Source organism: Cinclus cinclus, chromosome 22 (genome assembly GCF_963662255.1).
Source record: "Cinclus cinclus chromosome 22, bCinCin1.1, whole genome shotgun sequence".
Taxonomy (NCBI): domain Eukaryota; kingdom Metazoa; phylum Chordata; class Aves; order Passeriformes; family Cinclidae; genus Cinclus; species Cinclus cinclus.
In genome coordinates this window covers 2,864,931-2,890,459 of record NC_085067.1, presented here as the reverse complement: position 1 = coordinate 2,890,459, position 25,529 = coordinate 2,864,931, and the positions used below count along the sequence as shown (strand labels likewise).

General features: G+C 44.2%; 1 protein-coding gene across 1 annotated transcript in view; it reads left to right on the top strand.

The window, feature by feature from the left end:
* PPM1E (protein phosphatase, Mg2+/Mn2+ dependent 1E) overlaps nt 1-25,516 on the top strand; it is a 57,224-nt gene extending 31,708 nt beyond the window's left edge. Inside the window, exons 2-7 of the mRNA XM_062507068.1 lie at nt 15,679-15,797; nt 20,098-20,297; nt 21,690-21,878; nt 22,353-22,496; nt 22,750-22,843; nt 23,113-25,516. Coding sequence (XP_062363052.1) covers nt 15,679-15,797; nt 20,098-20,297; nt 21,690-21,878; nt 22,353-22,496; nt 22,750-22,843; nt 23,113-24,176 — 1,810 coding nt within the window. The 3' untranslated portion in view covers nt 24,177-25,516. The remainder of the gene's footprint in view (nt 1-15,678; nt 15,798-20,097; nt 20,298-21,689; nt 21,879-22,352; nt 22,497-22,749; nt 22,844-23,112) is intronic.
* The last annotated feature ends 13 nt before the right edge of the window (nt 25,517-25,529 follow it).

Genomic DNA, 25,529 nt, shown 5'->3' with positions numbered 1-25,529 from the left:
ATCAGCAAATAGACATTATCCTTGAATCCTGTAGGCATTGCAGGATGTAGCTGCAGCTTGAGAAGTCTTTTGGTGAGTAACCCCAGCCTGTGCAAGGCCTCTCCTGTCCAGCACACGTGGGATAATCTGTGATCCTGGGGCTGGAATTCACTGGGGGCTCTGCTGGCCTCACCAGAGTCACAATGGCACCAGGGGCCCAGGAGTGAACTGGGGCATGCACTCGCTCTTCAGCCATCTGCTGTTTTCTACTGCAGCCTCCAAAGCCTTCATACATTCACCTTACACGTTCCTTTTCAAACATGAATGTGGTTTCTCTTGGCTGAAATTATAACCAGAGAAAAGATAGGAGTGGCTGGAAGAACACACCATGCCCAGGAGTCATGAAAGTTGTGGTGAACTTTTGGTTTTGCTTCTGCCACTTTCTCTCTGTCCTTTTGGTAAACTCTTCACCAGGCATTGCTGGGTATGCTCCTTGCTGTTTCCATCATGGATCTCTTAGAAATTGTTCATGGAATGTTGGGATTTTTGTGCCAAAAAAAAAGCAAATGGATGATTATTTTAAATCTCTTCTGCATTTGCCAAGCTGAGAACCTCGGTATTTCTGGTGAGTGGCTTATGCATCACCTGGGTCTTTAGCAGATGAATTTCTTGTAGAAGAGTTATTAGAATTTGAATTCACTGGTCATTACAAAGAAAAAATCCAAAGTTATTACCTATTCCACGGTACGATGATGCAATATATCAAGTTGAATCTAGCAGAACTCTTAAATAAATTCCACTATCCATTTTGAAAATTGTGTGTAGTTTTGCATTAAATTATATTAACTGCTGAATGTTGCTGTGATATGTGTACTGTTCCTTTTAAAAGGGTAAAAATCAAATTATCAGGAATGGCATGGAGTCATATTTAAAATTTATGTGGCAGTGATAAAATGGACTTAAAAGCAAGATAGAATAAGAACTTAGATTTGGCATATTGTGCATGAATAACCTGTAAATATTGTGCTAATGTTGTATAGGGGAGGGCAATGATTGAATTTAAGGACATACTCTGAAATTAGTTATGAATTTTGCCTGAGACTCAGCACTCTGTCTGTCTGCAGCCTGGAGTAATTTCTGCTGGAAGACTCAATCCCAACCATGCAGTGCCATGGACTTACTCTAACAGCATTTTTCTGTCTCAAATTTATGTAAATCCAAGTGTCTCCCTGAGCACTCCCACTTACTAAGGGTTTCATCAGGCAACAACCTGGTATTAAATACATGGAGTGAGAAATCTGGGGGTTTGCTTTCTTTTTTTTTTTTTTTTATTGGTTGCTGCTTTATATTTTAGAGAATAGGATATTTCAACAGGCATTTTATTCCAATTAGGAGACTTTGAAGGAAATAGATATAGGGTGATAATTGGAACAACCTGGAGTACAATCAGCAGTTTTAGTCCTCTATTTCCCCCTATTTCCTGCCCATTTCACATTTCCTGTCTTTTTCTGCACCTCCATTTCACAACAACCTCTTTTGGAGGAAAGAGTTCTACCTGGAAGGATGTGCAAGGGAAATGCTGGGAGATCTCTGTTCATTGTCATCCTTGGAACCAGAGGAGTTTGTTTGAATTGTGTGGGCAAAGACTGGGATGTGGGAGGGTGAAAAGATCCCTGGAAAAGAGAGAGTGGGGAAATGTCCAGTTCCTGCTGCTCCTTTATCAAAGGTGGATTCGGGATACAGAATTCTTTGCAGTCCTGACTAAATGTTATTCACTGTTTCTTGCTCTTATCAGTCTTTTGCACTATTTTCCTTCAATATATTCCAGAGTGGCTGCAATGGAAGAAAAATCCATTTTAACTTGGAAGTAAAATATATCAGCATGTCAATCTCCCTCATGAATGGGATGCCTGAGACATTCACATGATAAGAAAGAGGTCTTTAATTATTGCAGCAGCAAGTACTCAAATTAATCTCAATCATTCCATTAATTTTTTTTCCCTTCTTTCTTTTTCTTTCTTTCTCTCTTGGTCAGGTTTTGCAGATATCAGAACCTGAGCAGTTACTCAGACGTGTCTTATTGTACTTTATTGTTCTTTTCCCTGCAAATTTTTTATGTCCTCTGTTCTTTTCCCTGCTAATTTTTCTTGTTCTCTGCGTCAGAGAAGAGCTTTGATCACTGGGGTGTTAAAATCAGTAATATTCACTTTTGTTTTCAACTGACATCACATTAAACTGAACATATGTACTAAAAGGGCCACATATATTCCTTCTGCAGCCTAAATAAAACTTGCTACCAAAATGGACACTTTTTTTCTGGCGAGATGAGATCTGGATTTAAGAAATAGCTATAAATGCTAATATTTCTTTCCAGTGTTTTTCCAGTTTCCCTGCTAGGTAGATTGGGGCAGTACATTTTGCAGGAGGGAAAATACTAAAAGAATATCCCTTTATTCCTTTAAGCCATTCCTGCAGGAGAGGGGGAGTACCAGAGATTCAGAGTTCTCCATCAAACAGAGAAACCTCTTTCCCTCATGACCAGGAATATGATTGATCCCAGTGAAGATTAATATCATTTTCATAGTTCTTTTTGAAAAGAGATGTGAGAAATGCAACAACAAATAAATAAATAATGGGGTTCCTCAAGGGCTACATGAGACCTTAAAAAAACCCAGGTAATTTCCCCTTCTGTGCTGCCTCCATGAAGCTCCTTTTCCCTAATGTGATGGTGACTCAGAGCTGAAGGCTCAGGAGGAACTGTGCAATTGTTCTTGGCAAGTTCTCCTAAATATCAAGAATTAATATCCAGCTGGAAACAGGGGGCCTGGGAAGTTTCCTTAATTGGATTTCTCAACCCTGCTGCCACGGGCTGGCCCTGTGGGTCTGCCTGGGCTCTGAGTGCCAGAGTGAGCTCAATTCCACTCAGGTTTTATTTTCTTTGGTGGTTTCTTATGTCTCTATTTTGTTGTGAGCATTTTCCTTTGCTGCTATGTCAGCCAGGTGAAAGTAAATCAGAGTTCAGGCTCCAGCCTTGCTGAGCTTTCTTTGGGAATGAAGTGATTTTTCTCCCTGGCTTTGGTACTATTAAAAATCTACAAATCAAATGCATGATTTCAGCAAAATGTGGGATGGCTGATGATGACATCACCAACCCTGATTTAAAAAAACCCTCACATTAAACATTAGGAAACACCAAGGTTGGATAAAAGTGAGCATTTTGCCATCAGTCCATTATTGGTTTTGAACATCTGTAAGTCAAGATGTGCTGTGGAATCATGAGCTGAAACAGGACAAAAACAGATGAGGATTTGCCAAAGAAAATACAAAAATATTTTATGAGGTAGTAGTAACTTTGTAAATACCTTGTCCTTCCCCATCACCTTCTGTCTGGGGATTAAAGCAGAGTTTTCAGGTATTAATAAATGAAATTTCATTGTATTCTTCCAAAGTTTTAAGGCAATGAAGCTCTTTGACTCCTAGATGGATGCATGTGCAGGGATTAAATGATTTGCTGGCAGAGGTGTCATTTGTCAGCCCCAGAACTGGGAGCTCATCCTCCTATCATCTTACATCTTCCAATTTACCTCTGCTGCCTTATTAGAACTCAAATCCTGCTTTAACACCAACTTCTGCTGTGTTATCTCAGAGCTCAGCTGGTGTTCCTAATCTTTATTTTTTCCCTTGCTCTGTTATTTCCAATCTAACCCCTCGCAGTTGTGCCTCATTAAAAAGCTCACTGGGGCGGGTGCCCCACCTGTATTTGGATTTGAAAACTCTGTGCCCTTGAGGAATCTTGGTGCTGCCTGGCTGTTCTTCTGACAGATCCAATTGTGTGCTATTAGCAGTGTTTTACAGAAAAACCCAGCAAAAATCATTCATTGCAGTTTCCAGTGTGGATTTGGAATACTGATTTTTTTTTTTTTTTTTACATTCGATGCTTTGCTGACAGTTAAAAATTCTTGCACTTTCATGGCTCTTCTCAAAACTCTTTCACAGAAATCTCTGTTCCAACTAAGAAAACCTACTTGTATTTGATCTTTCCTTGATTGCCTCCTCCTAGATTTGCACTTTTGTGCTTATATAATTACTATTCTAATTTACTGCTGCCTTCAGTCCAGAATTGCGCTTTGCAGAGGCCCATTTGGTTCTTTATTTCTTTAATCATTGTTAGGTGATTTTATCTACCAATATCATTACCAGTGTGTGTTTTGGGGATAGAATTAATTGAATTTATTTTCAAAACATTACTTGGCCCAGGGTTTTAGTGATTTCTGGGTTAGCTACGTGGTATTTTGTGATCCGTGATCTTCTACCTGTTCTAGGAATTTTTCCTCTTTCTTTTCCCAGGGAATCTGTGGTGATTGCTCATATTTAAACACATATATGTGTGTATGTATATTTATATGTATTTGACATGTATTTCAGCTGTAGATGTTGAGTATTCTTCTTCAAGGCAGTGTCTCAGTATGGTGCTAAAGAATGGTGACAGAAGGATGATGGAGTTTGAGGATGAGATATCAAGGCAGACAGTTCTCATTTTTATCCCATCACAGGTATAGAAAATCAAGGTGATATTCACATTATTCTGGTTACATTTTAGCTTCAATTTCTGTGTAGAGTCCTGCTGTTCTTTCCAGCATGGTCCATTTCTTGCTGTTTGTTCAAAACAGTTGTCTAGTGTTGCTATCCATGGTTAGCAATTTGCTGCTTTTTATCCAAGGTAACTTGGATGTCAGTGCTGGTAGAAGTAATAATTTATTTTTAGATTCTAAATCCTTTGGGAGCACTGTAGACATAGAAGATAATCATTTGTCTCCAAAGGTTCCTTATTTCTTATTAATGTTTTGATTTGGTATTCTCTCTGTCTGCTATCCCTGCCTCCCTGAATATGTATTACCAGGGTAATTGATAGCGTGGCTCCCGAGGAACTCTCTTAAGTGCTGATTAGAGCTGTGACACTGCTCCATTGGAAGCAGCTTTGAGCCTCCTCATCACGGGGTGAGTCAGTCCTCACCAGTGCATTATTTACCATCCGGGTTCAGGCAGCTTCTAACAAGTCCTCCTCATGTTTGAAGAAGATTTTTTCTGATCAGAATAAATTTCTGCCACATCCTGAATCAACTTCCACATAATGTCACCTGTTTGCATTTGTTTGTCTTCCATAGAGATAAACCCTTAAATTTTGCACACTATTCCACGTTCTCTGTGGTCTGGCTCTGCACAGGACAGACCCAAGGCCTGGCCCTGGGCAATGTCAGATTTTCCTCCCTTTTCCACTCTGGATGGACTCAGGCTCATGTTGTCCACAGGCTGTGGTGTGCTGCCTCCTTGCTCGGGGTATTATGTAACACATTCTTTCTTATATTTAGAGCTTGTGCCTCTTCTGAAGAGATCCCAGGTTTGATAATAAGCTTAGGGGAGAAGTTGACAATCTTCTTTGTGGAGGGGGAGAGGGAAAGCAGAGCTGTTGGGTAATTCTTACATGAGCAGCGTTGGTTGTCACCGCTGAAATGGGTGATTTGAACGTGTTCACCTCATAGAAAAACAAATGGAACAAATAAGACTTAAAGACTGATTATGCTGCAAAAACAAAGCCCCAGATTTTGGTCAATAGGCAGAGTTTGTGGGGGAGAATTTCTGTAGTATTGAGAAGTCCATGGCACAGAACCAATATCCATAATCTGGTGAGATTTGTAATGTCACTGCTATAAAATGTCACAGCTCTTTTAATTTTTTTCAGTTGACCTTATAGCAGTGATAGGAATATCTGCACAGATTAGTTTTTAAATGGGATTGGGAATAATTTTAAGGCATACCCTCCAAGTTTTAAATAATTCTTTGTACCTTCTAGGACAGGAGAGAGGCCACAGCACTCAGAGTTGTTTGAAACATCCCTGACTTGTCGGGAATCAATTCCTAGAGCCTTTGTGAGCAAGAAGAGCTAAATTTGGTTGTGTACTGCAGGCAGGCTCTGTTCCACGGGCTCAGGACCTGCCTGGCCCCATGGAAAGCCACGTTCCTCAGCTTTGGACCTCACAGAATCTTCCCCACCTCAGTAAGCTCAGAGTGCAGATCCTCAATAAACCTCAGAACAGGGAGAGGAGGGAGCTGAGCCAAGGCAGGGGGAGCAGGGAAGAACAGAGATCCTGTACCTCGAGCCTGGCCCTCCCTGGGATGCTGTGGCTCATTCTACAGGAAATGTCATGGAGCCACTTCCAGAGGTGCTAATAACCTGACATGGCCTCCAAGTGTTATTCCTCCTCTATTTCATTAGGATTTGACAGAAAGAAGTTTGGTTGGGTTTTTACCTCTCCAGATTTTCTCCTTTTCTTCTTTTGTTCTGTTTAAATTCTTTTTACTCCTTAGAGATGCTACAATTTGCAGCATTTCCTGCTGTAAATAGATTCATATAGGAAGTGGAAGGTGAGCTATAAAAGGAAAACTGTTTGGTTGAAGCTTATGTTGCTACAACTACTCCCCCAGTTCTTCTCCCTGCAACACCCGAGTATAAATCTCTCCCCGGCCCCTGTGGGCACAATTCTCCCTGTGAATTGATTGTACACTGAATTTCTCACTGGTGCAGCCCCCTGTGATGGCAGCACATGGTGGGAAAGCCAGACATTCCCACAAATTTCCACCCAGGCACATTATCCCATCAGGACAGATATTGGAATGCATCTTTGAAGCTACAAAGAACATTAAACTCAACATCTGTGTATAACATAATTTGTCAAGTTAACATCAAGATAATTTCTGTCCCTGTTGTTTTTTTGTGTGTTCAATGTTTCATGACGTTGCCTCTTAAAAAGGAGTGACAGGGGCTGGGATTCCCATGCTCCAGCCTGGAATGTGAAGCTGGATTTGCCATTGTAAGATGTAGGTGATACCTTTGCATTTTTCCACCTGAAGGGAGAGTGGATTACAGGCAAAGGGAGAAAAGAAACATTTGAGTTTAACACTGTGAGATGTTTTTAAATAATTTGCTGGAAGGTTTAGAGCCACGCTAAATAATATGTAAATACATAAATTCTGCTTATCTGTAATAATTTAGGATTCATCCTAAGTAGCCATTTAACCTGTCCAATGAAATCAAACTTTGTGGCAGTGCTGTATTTGGGAGAGCCTCTCACCTGCTGTTCAGGACTGTGATTATTGAAGGTGGATGACTGGAGGTTTGGCTGCTGCCTCTTTAGGAAATCTTTTAAACCAGGATTGAAAACAGAATATTTTACAGCCTGGTGAAAAACATCTAAAGGCTGCCATTGTGTCATTCAGGCCAGAACAACCCAAAGCCCTAATGTATTTTATCTGCTGTTCTGTTCCTCAACACTATAAATAATTCAGATCTGTTGGCTTAACTACTACTGGCAACTGTTATTTATTAAGAATGACTGAAATAACTATGTGGCTCAGTAGAACAGAATGCATTAGGGACTTTAATGTGAAACAGAATAGGTAAAATACTTTGATTATCCTTTAAAGAAAAAACCTAAACCCCTAAACCTGCCATTATCCTTTGCAATTCTGCAAAGGACAAGGGACAGTGGGAATTAGGATGGGATCCTTCTGAGTAACTAAAGGGTTTTTCCTTTAAAAGAGCACTCACCCCAGTCACAGAGCCCTTTTATCCCTCCACATCTTGTTCTGTGGGCATCAATGGCAGTAATTGTCAACTTGAGGTTCCAATAAAATCTTTAATGTGCCCCACTGTGCAATCTTTGGATCTGCTTGTAGTTACACAACTGCCTGTAAAATTATTTTTAAAAATACTGCATTGTTTTTTTAATGTTTGCTTTACTTTGTTTCTCTTGCATGTCATGCACAAGAGCAGCAGGATTTTCTGGGAATCAGTGCAAGGGAATTGCTGTTCTCTTGCTCCATCCCCACTTTAGGCTTAATTAATAATATCTGGCACTTCATCATTGGCTTTGAAATTGCTTTCCAGAGGTCAATAGCATTGTCCCTATTTTGCAGACACAGAATTCCTGACATCAGGCAGGACATTGGCACAGCACAAACACAGAGTGTTCCTGCACAGAATTACAGCACTTCACAACACCAGAACGCTTCTGCAAGTCAACTGATTATAAATAGGGCATTTGGAATAAATTTTTTATCACCAAAAAGAGTTGACATGCAGGACTTGGATGAGTAATTATCTAATCTTACATCTGGCATAAACACCCAAGCCATTTGTGTGATGAAGTGCAAGGCACAGGAGTGAGAAGGCAGCGAGGGAACATTCGCTGCTGACTCAGTGGCCATAAATCTTCCTGGGGTGTGTTTTGCCTTATATTTGATATTTGTTCAATGGGTTGAAAGAAGTTAAGTGATCAAATGTCATTCGGAAATCCTGGCCTGCAGCTCTGATTTTTTTTTCTCAGTTACATGAAGACAAATTTCCAACAGGAGCATGGTTTGGGGCCTGACTCTGGGGGATGTTACCGAAGCTGAGCATTTAAATAGGCACCATCTTCACCCCTTTTTAGAGAAGTCATTTAACATTTGTTTGCCTTGATGCTGATCTGCAGGAGAGAGCAGGGTATGTGTTGCTGTGGAGCATTTTATTTCATTTATTTGAAATTAAGTCATTCTCTATAACAGCAAAATGCATTTTTCTTTCTGACAGAGGACTTGGGTGTATTAATCTGATCTCTGATAAAACAGGCTCTACGTTAGGGGATTCTTATTTAACTTGTATTTCTGGACACATCAGATCTGTATGGAATATCCTTTCCACTTAAGGGAAGTATCAGTGGAAGTTTATTTATAACAGAGAGAAAAAATTAGGGCATGAATCAGTGGTTAAGTAAATGATGTGCCTGAACTCCTCTGCAAGTTTCCTGCAACATGAACTTTTCTAGAGAGTGTGTCATTAATATTTTATAGCAAGGAGAGAAATCATCGAAAACTCCAGCTAGGACAGAAAATATCTGAAATAATAAGAAAATATATAAGTACCTTCAGATTGAGCTTGGACACTCTCAATGATTTTAGACAGCATCTCATTCTGGCTTGATAAAATGCAGAATTCATAAATTAAATCTGATGTATACAGTGTATGCTTTTATGCTGATGTTGGCACACTTTCAGATGTAAAATTAAATTACTTTTTCCAATAAGGCAGCATAGATTGAAGCATGGATTCCTTTCTTTGCTAATGGAACCAGGAGAAAGATATTGAATTATGCTGACTTTCAAACTGACTGAGTGCCAAAGAGAGGAAAATCAATGACATTTTTAATGTCCTGTGGAGCTTTTAAACAGGCCTTGCTCTGGCAGGGAAACTCAGTGTGAGGGAGCTGCTGTTGACACTGGGTTTCCAGTGAAGAAATTTCCTTCTCCAGGGAAGCAGCACCTGGCACTGATGTGGTTTTGTTCCCATTCCATTGGATTTTGGAGGACTCTGGACACCCTCACATCCTGAGCAGACCATGTGCTGTGTGAACATGCAGGATAATCTTTGGAAAACAACAATAAAATCCAGAAGGATCTTTCATCTCAGCATAAACCCCTGAAAGCCACATGAGTGGGTAATACCAATACATTACCTTTATTCTGATGAATTAATGATAGGGTAAACACATTTATTTTCACTGTGTGTTTGCATTTGCAAAGCTGAATACTAAAGATCTAAGCTGCACAATCAATGCCCATGAAATAAGTGGCTCGTTGGGTTTTTTTAATTTTATAATAATATTTTTATAGTTTTGTAAAGCGCATTTCATAGCAGCAATTGAGATTTCATTGTAAAACTATCCAGTCCCTCAGAATCTTACTCCTCAGATAGAAAATATTCTGATGTAAATGGGGGAGAGTCTGTATAGATACATGCTCAACATCTTGGTTCATGGATTGTGGTCCATTTTTCTCTGCATTCCTTCAAAGTCCAGATTTCCCTTTCTTTTAATAGCAGATGGATATAATCTGGCTGTGAAGTGCTGGGATATGATTTTCAACAGCAAACTTTGTATCTCAGCTCTTTGCTGTAATGAAGAAAACCATCCCATTGTCACTTCTGGGAATTCAATTTCTTGGAGTTCTTTGGCTTCCAGCTCCTGGCAGATCCACGCTGGGTTTTTAGGGGTTGTTCAGTCACAGGAGGTGATTTCTGTCATTTTAAAAGCAGCCACAGCATCAGCCCCAGAGACTGGAATATGAGTAACCTCAAAACTGCCACGCTGTGAGGATGAGAGAGAGAAATAATAGAATTTGGTTTCAAAGATAATACCCAGGCAATTTATCCAGCCAGGAGCTCGGGAGAAGCTGCTTTGTGTGGTTTGGATTCTTCACAGTTCACCCCTGTGGTGTCAGTGCTATTTTATTGACAGTCATTAAATCACAAATGCTTATGAGTGGTTTGTGGGCAGCAAGCATTTATATTTCAGATACACACTGCCCTTCATGACATTGTACCTCATCAAAGAGACAAAAGTGACCTTTTTATTTTGTCTTGCTCACATTTTGGTGGCTTTATGTACTGCCACGTGCACTTCACCCTCTGGAGAAGGGAATACTGACCTGCTATGACGCAGGAAATGCATCAGAGGTCTGAGCCTAATTCATGTGTTGAGAACAATTTGTGGAAAGCCAAGGGCTTCCCCTGGTGAAGCATCTTAATCCAGCTGTGGCAGAGGTTTTCTGATGAGCAATGCACCTCTGCTTTGGTTATTTTTTCACATCCAGTGAAGACAAACTTAACTACAGGAACACATCTCTATAAAATTGGTCTAGAAGACGTCAGTGAGCAGAATGCAGAAGGTTAAATATTTGGTAAATGCAGCGTCTGCATAGACACAGGCATGACAAATGCATCTGAAGCAGTGTCTTTTTGCAATGCTTGTGTATTATATTTCTGTTGCTTACAACTGTCAGCACAAGGACAGGATGGCTGGGGATGTGAGCAGGCAGCTGTCCCTGGGAGCCTATAGATAGCAGCTTCCTTGGGTAGCACGTTTGCAGCTCCTTCAAACAGATTTATCAAGCATCTTTACTGTCTCACCACTGCCAGCTCAAATGACTTCTCAAGGAGCTCTGGTTATGAAAGCTTTTAAAAGGTGCATTGTTTTTTCTGTTTGTTTCTTTTTGTGTGTGTGTGTGTGTGTGTGTGTGTGTGTGCACGCCAGGTTTTTTTTTAGTAACTCACTGCAGCAGATAAATCTAGTGCAGGGTTTCACCATGTGTTGGGGGGGGAAAAAAAATACTCCATTTGTCCACCGTGACCAGGCTTTAAATAAGCATCTAAACTTCCAGCAGCTGTGCAGAGCAGTGGAACAGCACAGGTCAGAGAGATGCTCTGGGAGTGAGGAGAAGAGAACCTGCAGAGACGGGAGCTGGAAACAGCATCTGCTTGGCAGGTCCAGAGGATACATCCATAATCATTTTAGGGCCTTGGAATGCTTCACAGAATATTCCCCTCTGAGTCCCGGGTGACCTGGAGGAGTTTGGAGACAAACAGGAGCCCCTCAGCCGGCTCCAAGGCCCTCTGGATGCCCAGGGAAACAGGAGGTGGAGGAAGGCAGGGCTGGGGAAACAGCCCGAGGAGCTTCCCAAAGAATTTCTCTGCTCATTACTGCTGCACTTCGCAGCATGGAACTTTGAATAATGAAGACTTTAAAGGGTTCTTCAAAGCGCTTCCAGGCTGTATCCAAAGCTCCATCTGGAAGAAATCTCATGAGACTTGGGAGTGTTTTGTAAATACAGGCAGGGGACAAATGAGGCTTTTCTTAAACTGAATTTGGCAAAAGTTGCTTTCCAACAAGAGCCTGCAACAGGCCACGTGAGCAGGAGCATTTCCCAAAGTGCACCCCTGGTGGAATGTCTTTTGGAAAGGGTGCAGTTAATTTGTCATCCCTACAAAGTCTTTTACTACCACAGTAAATTACAGGCCTTTGGGGAATGTGCTGTACTTGGCTCTTTTCAGGTCATGTTCTTGGTCTTGGATTGCTGGGCGAAACCAAATATTCTGCTTTGCCTGTGGATTTGTTTTGTGTTTCAGCAGACTGAATAGCATTTCTATTTAAATCATTCCTCATTCTAACTAAAACAATTGCTGTTCTGTGGTGTCAGGGGATTCCTGAGGTAACGGGAACACTGTACATTTTGTGATTTACTGCCCGGTTTGCCTTTTGAAAGCTCCAGTTCGTGTGGGTCCAATTTCCCTGCTTTGTTTGGGTTAGTGATGCCTCATCAGCTCCCCCAGACCACAACAGGCTTGGGGACTTTCAGCACTGGTGGCCCTCGTTGTGAATTTTAGGCAGGGGCTGCAGGTTTAGGCAGCACTGCAGATTAGCAGTGCTAATGCTCCAGAACTATGAGTTTTAAAAACTTGAGGTCTCTCTTTGCTGGTTTTCCCCTTTCCTGCAGCTGTTGATGACACTGTGAGTTACCCAGAGCTGTTGTTTGCCTGTGTGTTCCACTTAGCACTTCTGGTAGTGTATGAGAAAAGAGTGAGAAAAACCCAGGAAAGCATTCAAAAGTATGAACATATAAATCTTCTATAGACTGAAAATATCTCCCACTCTCATCTTGGTATTTTTCCCTTCGGTTGGACTCGTAGCAAGAAATTCCAGAATACTTCACAAACACAAAATTAGGCCTTCTACAGCCTTCCTCCTCGTCCTCCTCCTCTCCCTGAGGAAATGACATTCTCATTCCTTGTTTGCAGATGAGGAATGAAGGTCTGAGTGGTGAAGCGACTCGTCCAAGGTCAGCTGCTGAGTTAGTGGCACAGCTATGAATAGACAAAGGCATTTTAGCTCAGCTCTGTGCTAAACAAGAGCGTGCCCTCCCAGTTTCAATTTGTCAAACTTCATGACTAATAACATTTGAGCATGTAGAACGTGGCAGAAGAATTTCTTTTCAGCAGCCAGCAGGTAATCCCTGGTCACACCAGCAGCAGGGTGGCAGCTCCTCCCTGTCCCCAGGGAGACACTTTTTGGAGATACCGGATACTGGAGATACTTTTTGGGTTTTGTGAAGAGAGGGGAGACCTGCCCCCCTTGGATTGCTGTTTGTGGCTGCTCTAGCTGCTCACCTGAGCGTTCACTTTGGGCTGAAAACCGAGATCCCAGAGCTGACTCTTCATTTGTCTTGGTGCAGCAGTAATGAAGTGTCCTCAGAGCAGTTTGCCTTCAACAGCTATTTTAAACCTCCAGTGCAATCTGTTGTTCCTTGAAGGGAAAACGTAATTCAACTAAAAGCGCTCTGAGGAGCCAAGCGAGAGAAGTAAATGTTGAGTGGTGCTAATCAGGAAGGGGAAGTCATCTGTCTGTGTGTGGGCACTTCCCTGCTCACATGGCACAGCCCTGCAGCAGCCACCTAAGAAGCTTTGTGATCAACACATGTCAAGGGCAATTAATTCTTCAGCCAGCAGCTGTTATTAATAGGACAAAGAGTGGCCAGACATAGAAGGAAAGCCTTCCGCTGATTTATTTTCTCTACCTTTCTCCTCAAAATTGATCAGTTGCTCAAACCCCAGTGGTGAACTCCCATGCAATAAGAATTTTAAATTTGCCATCTCTTTTTCTTGTTGTTTTTGTTTTTGTTTTTGTTTTTGTTTTTGTTTTTCAGTAGGAGAGTTTGTATTAGATTTAGAGCACAGAGGAACAGCTCAGGGAAGGCGTTTGGAAAGTCCTCCCCACTTTAATGCTATCAGGATGGAGAGGAGTTGTGTGTTAAGCTGGTAACATAATAATATGTGGGCTGAATTAAACCCACCTCAGACTGGTTTTCTCAAACTTAATTGATGAAAGCAGAGCACTTTTAGGCTTCATTTAATACCTTCCCAGAGTGATTCCCGGATTGCTGCAATGCAACTGTGGGTGTTCTAAACACACCTACGCTGCCAGAGAATCAGGAAGGACGTATTTACAATCCTCTAATTTATCTAATAACATCTTTAGCAGCTTTTTTGTGTAGGTTTAGCATTGTAATGGAAATGCATCCTTTGGCTGGATAAAGAGCTGCTGTGTGGAACTGCTGGCTCTGGCTGTGAGGACAGCACTTGGAGCTGGGAGGGAATACTCTGCTACACCCCCTGTAAATGCACTTTTCACTTGTGTCATCGGTCATTGCACTTGAAATCAAATCTAAAATTTCACATCCAAGTGTTCGTGGCTCTGGGTATCCACACAGACCTCTATCCCCTCCCAGGCCCAGGCAGAGCAGAAATTCCTCCTCTCTGGGGTACTTTTTCTTTGCTGTTTAGGTTCTGAGTCACATTTTTAGCCGCTGTTTATTTTATTTTTAGCCACTGTTTTTGCTCCAGCTCTTAAACAGGTTCCCTCTTTGCCCATCAGTGGATGTTCCTAAGGGCTGTTTTGTAAGCGACACAAAACAAGTTTGGTTTTTCTAAAGAGTTTCAGCACTGAGCTGGTCAGGGGAAGCCTTGGACTGGAAACAAGCTCAGATTCCTGCGGGTGCCCTGCTGGTAACTGCTGGAATAATTCTTTTATCCCGGGCATTGCAATCTCTCCCTTTTGGGGGGAATCTCATGGAACATGAGCAGAACCAGCACCACTGCATGAAAAACCTGCTCTTTGCGAGCTAAATAAAGACAGGAAAGACAAGACACAGAATCAGCTCCTCCACGTGCCAGAAGGAAGGGATGTCCCGGTGTGTTTTGATCATTCCTGCAGCAAATGGATCAGAGCCCTGAGCTGTGCCTGCCCTAAGGCTCCAGATTCCCCCAGCAGCGGAGCCCCCTGGAGGTGCTGCAGGAGCAGAATTCCAGGGAAAACCTTAGCGTGGATGGGGCCCTAACGAGGTGTGACTTCCAGAGCTTGTCTCCTAACAGTGCCAGATAAAGCTATTTATTGCTAATCTTATCCTCTAATCATTTATAGATATGTTGAACAGAAGAACTAGGTTAAGGAAGTGTTTGTGTCCATTGCACGTGCCCTGGATTTCTGACTTGGAATTCTGTGGTTGATGGATGGTTTCTGGACTGAAATTGGCTCTGTGGCTCTCTCTGACACTGGAGTGTCTTGGGAAAGACACTGGAATGTCTTGGGAAAGACACTGTTGCCCCAAAAATATCTGTGGAAATTGGAAGTTTCAGGCTGTGTCAGCAGGAGACACCTGGAGAAGTTGAGGCTGACCAGTGGGAAATGCAAAGTCATACATGAATTAAGAGGTATTCAATTCCTCTTAAAAGAGAGAATGTACATTAAAGTGGCCTTGGCTTGCTCTAGATTAATTAACCTTGGGGATACCAGGTTTAATTAAACTACGGTGAGTTAAAGCCACTTCACCCTGGGTCGAACTCATTCCTGAGGGAGCTTTGTTACCTTATGCACATCAGCTCCCTGTGGGTTAACCTTAACTTCCAGGGCCCCTTAGAGAGGCTTTGCACATCTTGAAATTTGAGGAATTTTGCAACCCTGACTCCAAATCTTATGAGAACCTGGACCCGAGTTAAAACTGCACCATACATATGCAAAAAATGCACAGTTGTGTGACAGACTCTGGAGGGTTCAAGTCTAGATTTGAAAAGAATTTAAATCGAGGTTATGAATTGAAACATTAAAACTTAAGAAATGGGGAACACAGGAGTGAAAGAGGGCAACTAAAACCCATCAGCGAGTCTGAGGTCTTGCTGCAGGGTTGTGGTGCTGCCTGGCAAAGAAGAACCTTGGTGAAAAACACACTGAATCACACTAAACATCATTTTGTGGCTTTCCTCTTTTTCTTTTCCAGTAATTGTCCTTCATTCCTGGCCTCTGCTCTAGCCAGAGCCACTTCAGATGAAATCCTGCAGAGCGACCTCTCGGCGCATTTTCTGCCCAAGCGCGTGGACAACGCCGACGGCATCATCCGTAAGTGCCACCCACAGGAACCTGGACTGCATTCTGGGACAGGAACACCCATGTGGGTGTGAAAAGGTTAATGGGGAGCTCACCACCCCTACTGATAGAGCTGCAGGTCTAATTTCACAGTCAAAGCTTTCTCACCTTTGGAATCTCTCTTTTAAGTGCATTTTCGTGGCTGTGTCTGATGGCCCTGAATCTCTCTCTCAGCACTTTATACAATGTGGTTCTGCTGGCAAGTGCCAGTTGTCCTCCCTCATCCTTGGAGCAAAGTCAAATATATGTGGGAAGAGATAATTTAATTCTGAATTATTTCAGTCAGTGTGGTTTTTACTATGGCTTGTAAGTTTTTTATATGGTTTTAGCAAAAGGTAGTATAAAGAGATTTTGTGATTAAAAAGAAAAGAATTCCTTTTCCTCATTTATCTGTGCTGGCTGACAAGATTTTTGCAGCCTCCAGCTCAAGGTCATGCACCCTAACTCATTTCAGGACTCTGCTGGCCTAAATAACCCTGAAAATTGGCTGGGTTGTTCATTACAACAAAGACCAATGTTTCTCACATGTACTGACAGAAATTCTGTCATTTGATCTTGAAAATACAGTCCCCAAACCACTTCGTCCATTCCCTCATTTTTTGATTTAAAAAAAAAATCCTGTAAATTATTCTGGGGATAAGGAGGCTCTATAAATCTGACTCTACAAAAAGAAGATTTTGGTATATTCTCCAGAGGCCCTTAGAAACCTGAGAAACAGAAAAACATGCTCTGGGTTCACTTTCTGTCAGTATTGCTGCCTCCTCCTGCTGAGCAGGTAAATGGAATAGATTTGTCATTGTTCTGGCTGAGCAGCCTTCATTAATTTCAAGTTGAGATCTCTGAAACTTGCATAAATATTTGACAGTCTCCAAGGAAATGTTGACTAAGCTTCCACACAGAATATCTACAGAATTCAACAAAAAAGGAAGAAAGAAAGGAAAAAAACCCACCAGAAAACCCTCACACCTACAGAAATTGCCATTTAAATATATTGAAGGCTATAAGACACAGATGCAAACATAGATTGAGATGGGAACAGACTGGAGCAGGCACTAAGAATAGGGCTCCAGATGCAGTTTGTTGAGGTGAATTGTCATAATGAGGGTATTTGGAAACAAAATATCCCTGATGCAGTGTGAAGTATTAAATTGTGAGGGTCTAGGGGGAGAGGAAGAGAGAAAACATCCCCTGGCCTGTAGTAAAGCAACAGCTTCATACAAATCCTGCAATTTCAAATAAACTAAGTGATAATTTTCCAAAACGGAACATCTGCTCAAGCATCATAGAATGACAGAATCACAGAATAGTTTGGGACATTAAAGAGCAAGTCCCACCCTCTGCCATGGGCAGGGACACCTTCCACTGTCCCAGGCTGCTCCAAGGTCCATCCAGGCTGGCCTTGGACACTTCCAGGGATCAGCCACAGCTTCTCTGAGCACCCTGTGCTCCATCAGTGCTTCATCAGCCACAAGGGCAAGGTTTGGCCTTAAAAACCCAAACAAAACTGGTGGCAGCAGCAGCTCCATCCTAGAGACCCTTCCAGGGGAGTCCCCTGAGAAGCCTGGGCTGGGAGCTGAGAGGAGATCTGCCCTCAGTGGTGCTGTACAGGGAGATTTTAATGCTTTGGAAGAAAGCAGAGGTAAGTGTGGCAGGTGGTGAAAATGGGATTTCTACATCTTGCACTTTGGTGCTCAGAGTTCACCGTGCCCTGATGCTGTTTGAGCTGCTGCAGAATGTGAAACCAGGCTGAATTTTGCTGCCTGGCTGAAATAACTAGTTCCATATCAGTTTTTTTAATGAACCCAGAAAGATTTTTACTCTGTGTAATACAAGGAGACATTTACCTGATTTGCCTCAAGTCTGAATTTCCTGGAAGAAAAAAAAAAAACAAAAAAAATGCTATTTCAAATTTCCTTAGTGGCACATTTCACTCTGAGAACTGCAACGTGACAAATCATGTCCCGTACTTAGGAGTGGTGAAAGCAATTCTTGGTTTGCTAGTGGAAAGAAATGAGAAACTCCACAACAAAAGAATGCACATCTTAAAAGAAAGAAAACTGGTTGGAGTCCACAAATGTAGGATTGCAAGAACAAGGGTCTGTTATATTTGGGGTGACCGTGTGGTTTTGGATATCTGAGTCACAGGCCATGACTGCACTGGAGAGGAGCAGGAGATTTTCCATGAGAAGTGAATGATGTTGGATTTGTTTTCTGAAAGGTCAGGTTAAGGACATTTAGGCTTGGGGTTTGTTTGTGGAGGAAGAGAATCACGTGGAAGTTTGGCATTGTTAAGGCACCATCAAAGGAGGCTGGATAGCAGGAACATAGCTACCAAATTTCCAGGAGATGTCACAAAGCAAATCATAATGTCCCATTACCCAGATGTTCCAGGTTCTAGGAGATGGATCCTGGAGATCTCCAAAGGGATCTAGAGTTTGTAGATTAAGGAAAACCTTGGCCTTGGTTCTGACACCTGTTGTCACACAGTCCATGTTTTCAACACAGCTCATTAAATATGGCACTAAAAAGCAGGATGTGATTCCTGGTATTCTTTCTACCCTCATTCTGCCTTGTCATCTTTGGGAACAACAGCACCTGAGTTGGATTTCCCACTCTCTGTGGTGCAGCTCAGCACTACTTCCAAAACCTTGGGGATTTGGGAGCAGCAGGAGGGAAATTAAATTCTCTGTGACACAACCGCAGTGACAGCTGAGTCAGCTCTGGCTCAGCACAGCAACATTAACAATTGATGAGTAATTTCCAGCTGTGAGGGGGTGGCTTTTATTGTGGTGTTTTATTATTCTACTGTTTTAACCTCACGAGCAGTTACGGATGATGCTGACACCACGCACGGTCCCATGGGAAGGGTGCTGAGGATCTCAGCAGGGCACCGGGTTCATCCTCCTGCAGAGGTGCCACAGCCACGGGACTCTGCCATGTGCCCACCTCCCTCCACCCCTGCCCAGTGGGGAGAAGTGGGAGAGCAAAATCCGTGAGCTTTCCCCTGGAAAACAGAACTTGGGCTCTTCAGGTTGGATGTGTTCCCTCTTGAAATACGTTACCCAAAGAGATTTCTGGTGGTCAGGAAGAGCAGTACAGGTGGGGTGAGGAACCCCCACACTCACCCTGTGGCAGTGCTGGGATGACCCAGCTGCTTGATTTCCACCCCTTGGTTTTAAAGCTGTGATCAAGGAACCAAGGTTCCTTTTGATTGTTTATCCAGTGTATTTTCAGTTTAATGCCTCTTGGTTAAACCAACTCATAACCAGCAGAGCTGGGACAGTATCTTGTTCCTAAGGGTCTTGGCCCCCTGCTCACTGTAGACCTAGGACAGAAATCTGTACATGCTGCTTTTAGGCTCTTCACAGAATTCCTGTGAACCAAGAGATGCTGCAGCTCTCCCCTCTTCTCCCTGTGTGTGTGCCCCTCCTCCTCCAGGAGTGACTGGCACTCCTGGATTGCTGCTGTTTAGCTTTGAAGATCCCTGGCTTTGGTGAGAGATCATGAACAAAGAGATTTGGATGTGTTCAGCTCTGATGCTGACTTCCTGTTTTCCTCTCCTGAATTTCAGAACAAATGTCAAGTGCCTGAGTTTTCACGTTTTAAAATGACAATTTCTCAGGAGTGACAGTTCAGCATTTTCTTAAATTTGAGGCCTTTATGGTTTTCTCCTTCACTCATGCAGATTTCTCTGACACACTGCTGTCAGGAATATGGGAATAACAGGAAATCTGAAAATGGCTAAGAAGGCACCTGTGCATTGCAGAAAATGCCCAAAACATCTTAAAATGATTCTACTAATTTCTGCAGATTGTTTCCACTCAATTGCCTCAGCTCTGCAATGAAGTGGTGTTTAGAATAGAGAATTTGGTCCAAACCCAGAGTTTCATTGTCACAGAGGGTGGGTTTTGTAGGTGGCACCCTGTGCCATGACAAAATCCCTGTCAGAGCTGCACCACCCTGGGCAGGGCCATGCCAGGGATCCAACACTTTTCGGGCCTTTCATTTTCTCTGCTGCTGCAAATGAGTTCCCCAAAGGCACAGGGAAATGTTGAAGTTAAAAAGACAAACAAACAATGAGCTGCTTACTGATGAATGCTGATTATGGTGAGTTTGGCTTCCTCTTTTCATGCATCAGAGCCCAGAATTTCCCTGCTGACATCAACTGCTTGGCTAAAATGGTTTTGTTTCATCTTTATAATGCATGCAAGGGAGAAAACTCTGACTTAATAACACTCTCAAGGCTTTCATTTGTGGTTTGTGCCTCCCCCAGAGATCGAGACAGTGAAGTTGGCCCGTTTAGTTTACAGCAAACTGCACGAGATCTGCAGCAACTGGGTGAAAGATTTCCCCCTGCAGCCCAAGCCCCACCGCTACTACGAGACCTCCATCCACGCCATCAAGAACATGCGCAGGAAGATGGAGGACAAGCACGTCTGCATCCCTGACTTCAACATGCTCTTCAACCTCGAGGTGAGCACAGAGCACCGGGGGGACACGGCTCCTGGGATCAGTGGTTGCCATCCTGGGAAAGCAGGAGGTTTTCAAGTGAAAGGGGATGGACCTGAGGAGGGTTGGCAGTTGCTGTTGACCAGGTCAGCTCACAGTTCATCTCTGAAGCCACTCGGCAGCTGGGGGTGGGTCTGCTTTGCTTTTCAACCCTTCCTCTTGGGAGGAAGAAGGCAAAAGCAAAAATAAGGAAAGTAAGCAAAAAAACGCAAAACAAACCCAAAACATACAGGACTGTGGTGTGCAGCTCACACACAATTCTAGAAATGTGAGTAGTTTGGTGGAACTGGGGCCTGTCTTCCCTTCCATGAACTTCTTGATGTGGCCATTGGTCAGACACTCATTCTTACTCTCCCTTAAGATCTAAAACTGGACACCGAGGAATGGAAAGTAGAAGAAAATGACAATAATTTTACCTTAAGGATCAAATTGCTGCATAATTGCTTCTTTATTACACCCTGTCACTTTAATAACCATCTTCTGCCCCATCCACATTCTTACCTTTAAATGACATTAATGCGAACAGAGGCAGATGTTTCCTTTGCCTGTCAATTGTCAGCTTTCTTATTCCAATTTGTGTTGGAACCCATTACCTAAAAATTACAATGTACAAATATTCCAGTCACTGAGCTGGCTGTCAAGGTTGAATTGGCTCCATCAGTGGGTTGGTGTTGTGCCTGTGAATAGGCACAGGAGTCGCTGTCTCCTGGTACCACGTTGCTTCTCTGAGCAGAGGAGGAGAAGCTGAGAAAACTGCCTTGAGGATGAGTGATTTTGCTGTATTTCATTTGTGAATGTAATCACAATTTTCTGATGAGAGAGCACATGCAGGTTTTTTTAAAAAACACAGGCATCTAAGATGATATGCTTTAGACTTAAGGAAAAAAGAAGAGTGAAAGCAGAGGCTGGCTGGTTTCATATTTTAACTGTACTGGCATTTTATCCCTGGTGGATTCCAATCATGAGGTAGACTTCATGCAAACTGTATTGGATGTTCTTCTCTCTCTGTGGTTTTTGCAGTCACAAAATCTCCTGCACAATTTGATAAGAATGGCACTTCCTATTTGAGTTATGTGACTGAGCTGTAACAAATGACACCTAAGGAGCCCTGAGAGCACTACACAGGGGATTCTGGCAGGGCATCTCTTGCACTTTGCAGGTAGAATTCAACAAGGTGAAAATTTCCTATTGATCCAAGTGCAGGTGGTCAAGGTAGTTTGCTTTTCCAGTGGAGACTGTCTCTAATTGCAATTTAATGAGGACAGCACAAATCCCAAGTTCAAAGCTTTAAGACAATCCAACCAACTGTTTGTGTTGCTTTCACCTGAGTTTTCTGCCCTGTGTTTCCACTGGCAGGACCAAGAAGAACAAGCTTATTTTGCAGTGTTTGATGGCCATGGAGGAGTGGATGCTGCCATCTATGCCTCCATCCACCTGCACGTGAACATGGTCCACCAGGAGATGTTCCAGCACGACCCAGCCGAGGCTCTGTGCCGAGCCTTCCGCGTGACCGACGAGCGCTTCGTGCAGAAGGCAGCCAGGGAGGTGAGGGACTCTGAAAGCATTAACCTGCAAATCCTGCCTGTTCACAGGGGGCTCCAGGCACAGGAGAGTCAGCACAGAGCTCTCCATACACTGGTGGCTTTCTGTCTGTAGTGTCACATTCCATAAAAATGCCACCTCCTGCTTCTCACAGCTTCCAGCTCCTCTAAAGGATGCTGCTGCTGTTCCCACACTCACCTGCCCACCAGGCTCAGTCCTCAGGTTCACTGACACACAGGTATGTCTGCCAGTAGCAGGAGCAGTCTCAGCAGTGCCCAGCTCCTGGCAGGCAGGTGCCATGCCAGGGATGTTCGTTCAGCCAGGTTGGCTCCCAGGGGCTGTTGGGGAACAGTCGTAGCCGTAGGAAAAGCACTGCCTGTTCCTCCCTGGGAACAGCCTCTGTGCTGCAGTTCCAACACGTTCTGTCCCCGAGTTCAGTAAGAAAATGCTTTGAAATGGAAATGTGTTTCTTTCCAGAGTCTGCGCTGTGGAACCACCGGCGTGGTGACTTTCATCCGAGGGAATATGCTGCATGTGGCTTGGCTGGGCGACTCCCAGGTCATGCTTGTGAGGAAAGGCCAAGCTGTGGAACTGATGAAACCCCACAAACCAGATCGAGAGGTGAGAAGGGCCTGTCTAAACACCCCTGGGCAGTGACCAGCAGAGGCACAGCACTGGGGGAGCTCTGCCACACCAGGATCTCTTTGAGCAGCAGTGCATGTTCCACTCATCCTGGTTTGTTTGGATCTGTGTAAAAAATCCTTTGTCTCATGGGGCCTGCTGTGTTTGTGAAAATCCAGATACTGATGGGAGTGTTGAGTGTGTGATGCAGCCCTGACTGCTCTGTCCAAACCTCTCTTGTGTTGCTGCTCAGGATGAGAAGAAGCGAATCGAGGCCCTGGGCGGCTGCGTGGTCTGGTTTGGAGCCTGGAGGGTGAACGGGAGCCTCTCTGTCTCCAGAGCTATTGGTAAGAGAAAGCCTTCATTCCTTTTTGAAACTTGCTTTGCTTTTAAACTATAAAATTCTAATTTTCTAGTCATCAAAATTTGAAATACAGCGGAACATAGACCTATGAGCAATAACCTCTATTTTTCCCCCTACAGTCTGAGGGAATAATTTCCAAATAATTGCTTTAACTTGGGGTAAGAGTCATTGGCTCCACACTGAGTTAATAAAGGGCTGCTGGAAGCCGTGGCTGCAAACCCACAGTTGTGTTTCTCTGCTGTTCTTCCACAGGGGATGCTGAGCACAAGCCATACATCTGTGGGGATGCAGACTCTGCCTCCACAGTGCTGGATGGCTCTGAAGACTACCTCATTCTGGCCTGCGATGGCTTCTATGACACAGTCAACCCCGATGAGGCAGTCAAAGTGGTGGCTGACCATCTGAAGGAGAATAATGGTGACAGCAGCATGGTAGCACATAAATTGGTGGCATCTGCTCGGGACGCCGGCTCCAGCGACAACATCACGGTCATTGTGGTGTTTCTCAGGGACATGAACGCGGCGGTCGCGGTCAGCGAGGAGTCGGACTGGACAGAGAACTCTTTCCAAGGTGGCCAAGAAGACAACGGGGAAGACAAGGAGAACCATGGAGACTGCAAACGGCCGTGGCCCCAGCACCAGTGCTCAGCACCTGCGGATTTAGGCTATGAAGGACGAGTGGACTCCTTCACCGACAGAACTAGCTTAAGCATAGGGTCCAGCGTTAACCCCTTGGATGATCAAGGCTATCTAGACCTGACAAAAACAGAAACTAGTACACCTCAGAGTGCCAAATGTCTGCCACCAGTCCAAGTGTTTAGTCCTGGCATACCAAAGAGTGCGGGTTCGATCATGAGCTCCCCGGTGAAGAGCGAGTCCCCGGAGCTCAGCGCGTCCTCGGGCTGCGGACGGAGCGATGGCGGGGAGGACGCAGCCCCTCTGAGCCCGGGTGCTGCAGGGCAGGGCATCTACAGGGTCAGGGGTTTATCCCCCATCTTCTTCGGGCTGGAAGATGAACTGTTCAAATCCTTGGGAAAACGAGCTGCGTTCCCTCATTTGCGGCTCTGCAACGGGAAGAGGCGGCGAGCAGCCAGGCTCAAACCAAAGTTTCACACGCCGCTCTGGGCTCACGAGCCTTCCCAGGGAGAAGGATCCGGCCTGGCCCTCCCTGCCCAGGCCCGCAGGAGCAGGAGGGCACTGGCCCGACCCTCCCCGTGGCGGAGGCTGCCCAGCCACGGCTCTTACAGCGAGTGTTTGATGCGAAGACAAAGTCATTGTATACCATACCCACACCTCCATCAATGCTGTAAAATGTAACCACCCCCTCGTGTTCCCCCTGTCAGACTCCCCAAGTAGACATGCCCAAAATAAAACTGGCATCATCAGAAAACGAAAAAAAAAAAAAAAAGTAAAAAAAAAAAGTAAAAAAAAAAAAAAAAAGAGGTGGGCATTTCCGAACTGTACTCCAGTCCCCTGCCAAGCTGAACCCCTGTGTAAATAGATCTAGGAATTAACCAATGTAGTTGTTTCGATCTCTAATAAAGTTTGGTGGTGGTGCCGCCCCCAGCAACGCCGCAGCCGCCCGACCACCCGCACACGCCACACGAGTGTCCAGCCACATCCAGCAGGGAGAGCCCGGCAGCCGCTGCTCGTGGACGGACAAGGCCAGGGCACGGTCCTTAAACACGCTGAAGGTTGCACCTGCCTGAGAAATGTCTGTGGAGCAATACTCAAAGAACGATCTGGGTTAGAACTGCCAAATTTTTTTAGAGCGGGGGGAAGTTTCCGTAGAGTCGAGGTGTGGGGTTGTTTAGGTTTTTTTTTTTTGTTTTTCGTGTTCTGCTTTCTGTTTATTCCAGGTGAGCGTTAAGATGAATTAGAAAATTACATCCACTTTTGCAGGTAGACGACTAAAAGCCATACAGGGTTTACCAGGTACCTTAGGAATGGACACACTAAGCTCCTGCTGCTCTGGTCTCAGACTCCCATAGAGGTACAGACTCATGATTTACCTTTTTTTTTTTTTTCATGCAATATAAAATGCGGAGTATGAAGAAAACTTTTTTTGGAGTTTTTAAAAAAAATTCTTTCCTATGGCTGGAGGTGCAGTGTAGGGAATTCGGTATCTTTCTGGTGCTTTTAGTGGCATTTTTCCTCATTTCTCAGTTTAGGAAATTGTTCTCAATGAGTTAACATGATTGTGCTTAATGCTTTGAGCCAACCTCTTCCCACCTTAACTTCATCTCAGGTTTTAAAAGAACCCAACCCGTGGAGGTGCCCAGTCCCACCCTCTGTCCCTGCACCCGTCCCAGCGGAGATCAGGAGCTGTTGGATGAGCCGTGTGGTTCTGGTGAGGATTCCCAGATGGCAAAGGCAGCATTTCACATCCAGTGGCAGCAGGAAGGAGGCTGGTTCGGGCTGTGCAAGGATGGATGGATGCCGGAGCGATGCAGAGGGGATGGAAATGCCGAGGTGCAGCAGAGCAAGGGCTGCGCTGGGGTTTCAGCGGAGAGGGTGGAATTCACCGGGCAGGGCTCCGCTCCGGCTCCCCCGGGTCCAGCCGGGCCAGGCAGGGACTCAGCCGCCCTCCCTTGCGTTAGCAGCGGCCACCAGCTCCTCCCGCTCCCGAGGTGAGGTCACACCCTCCGGGGAGCCGCTAACTGGGACGGA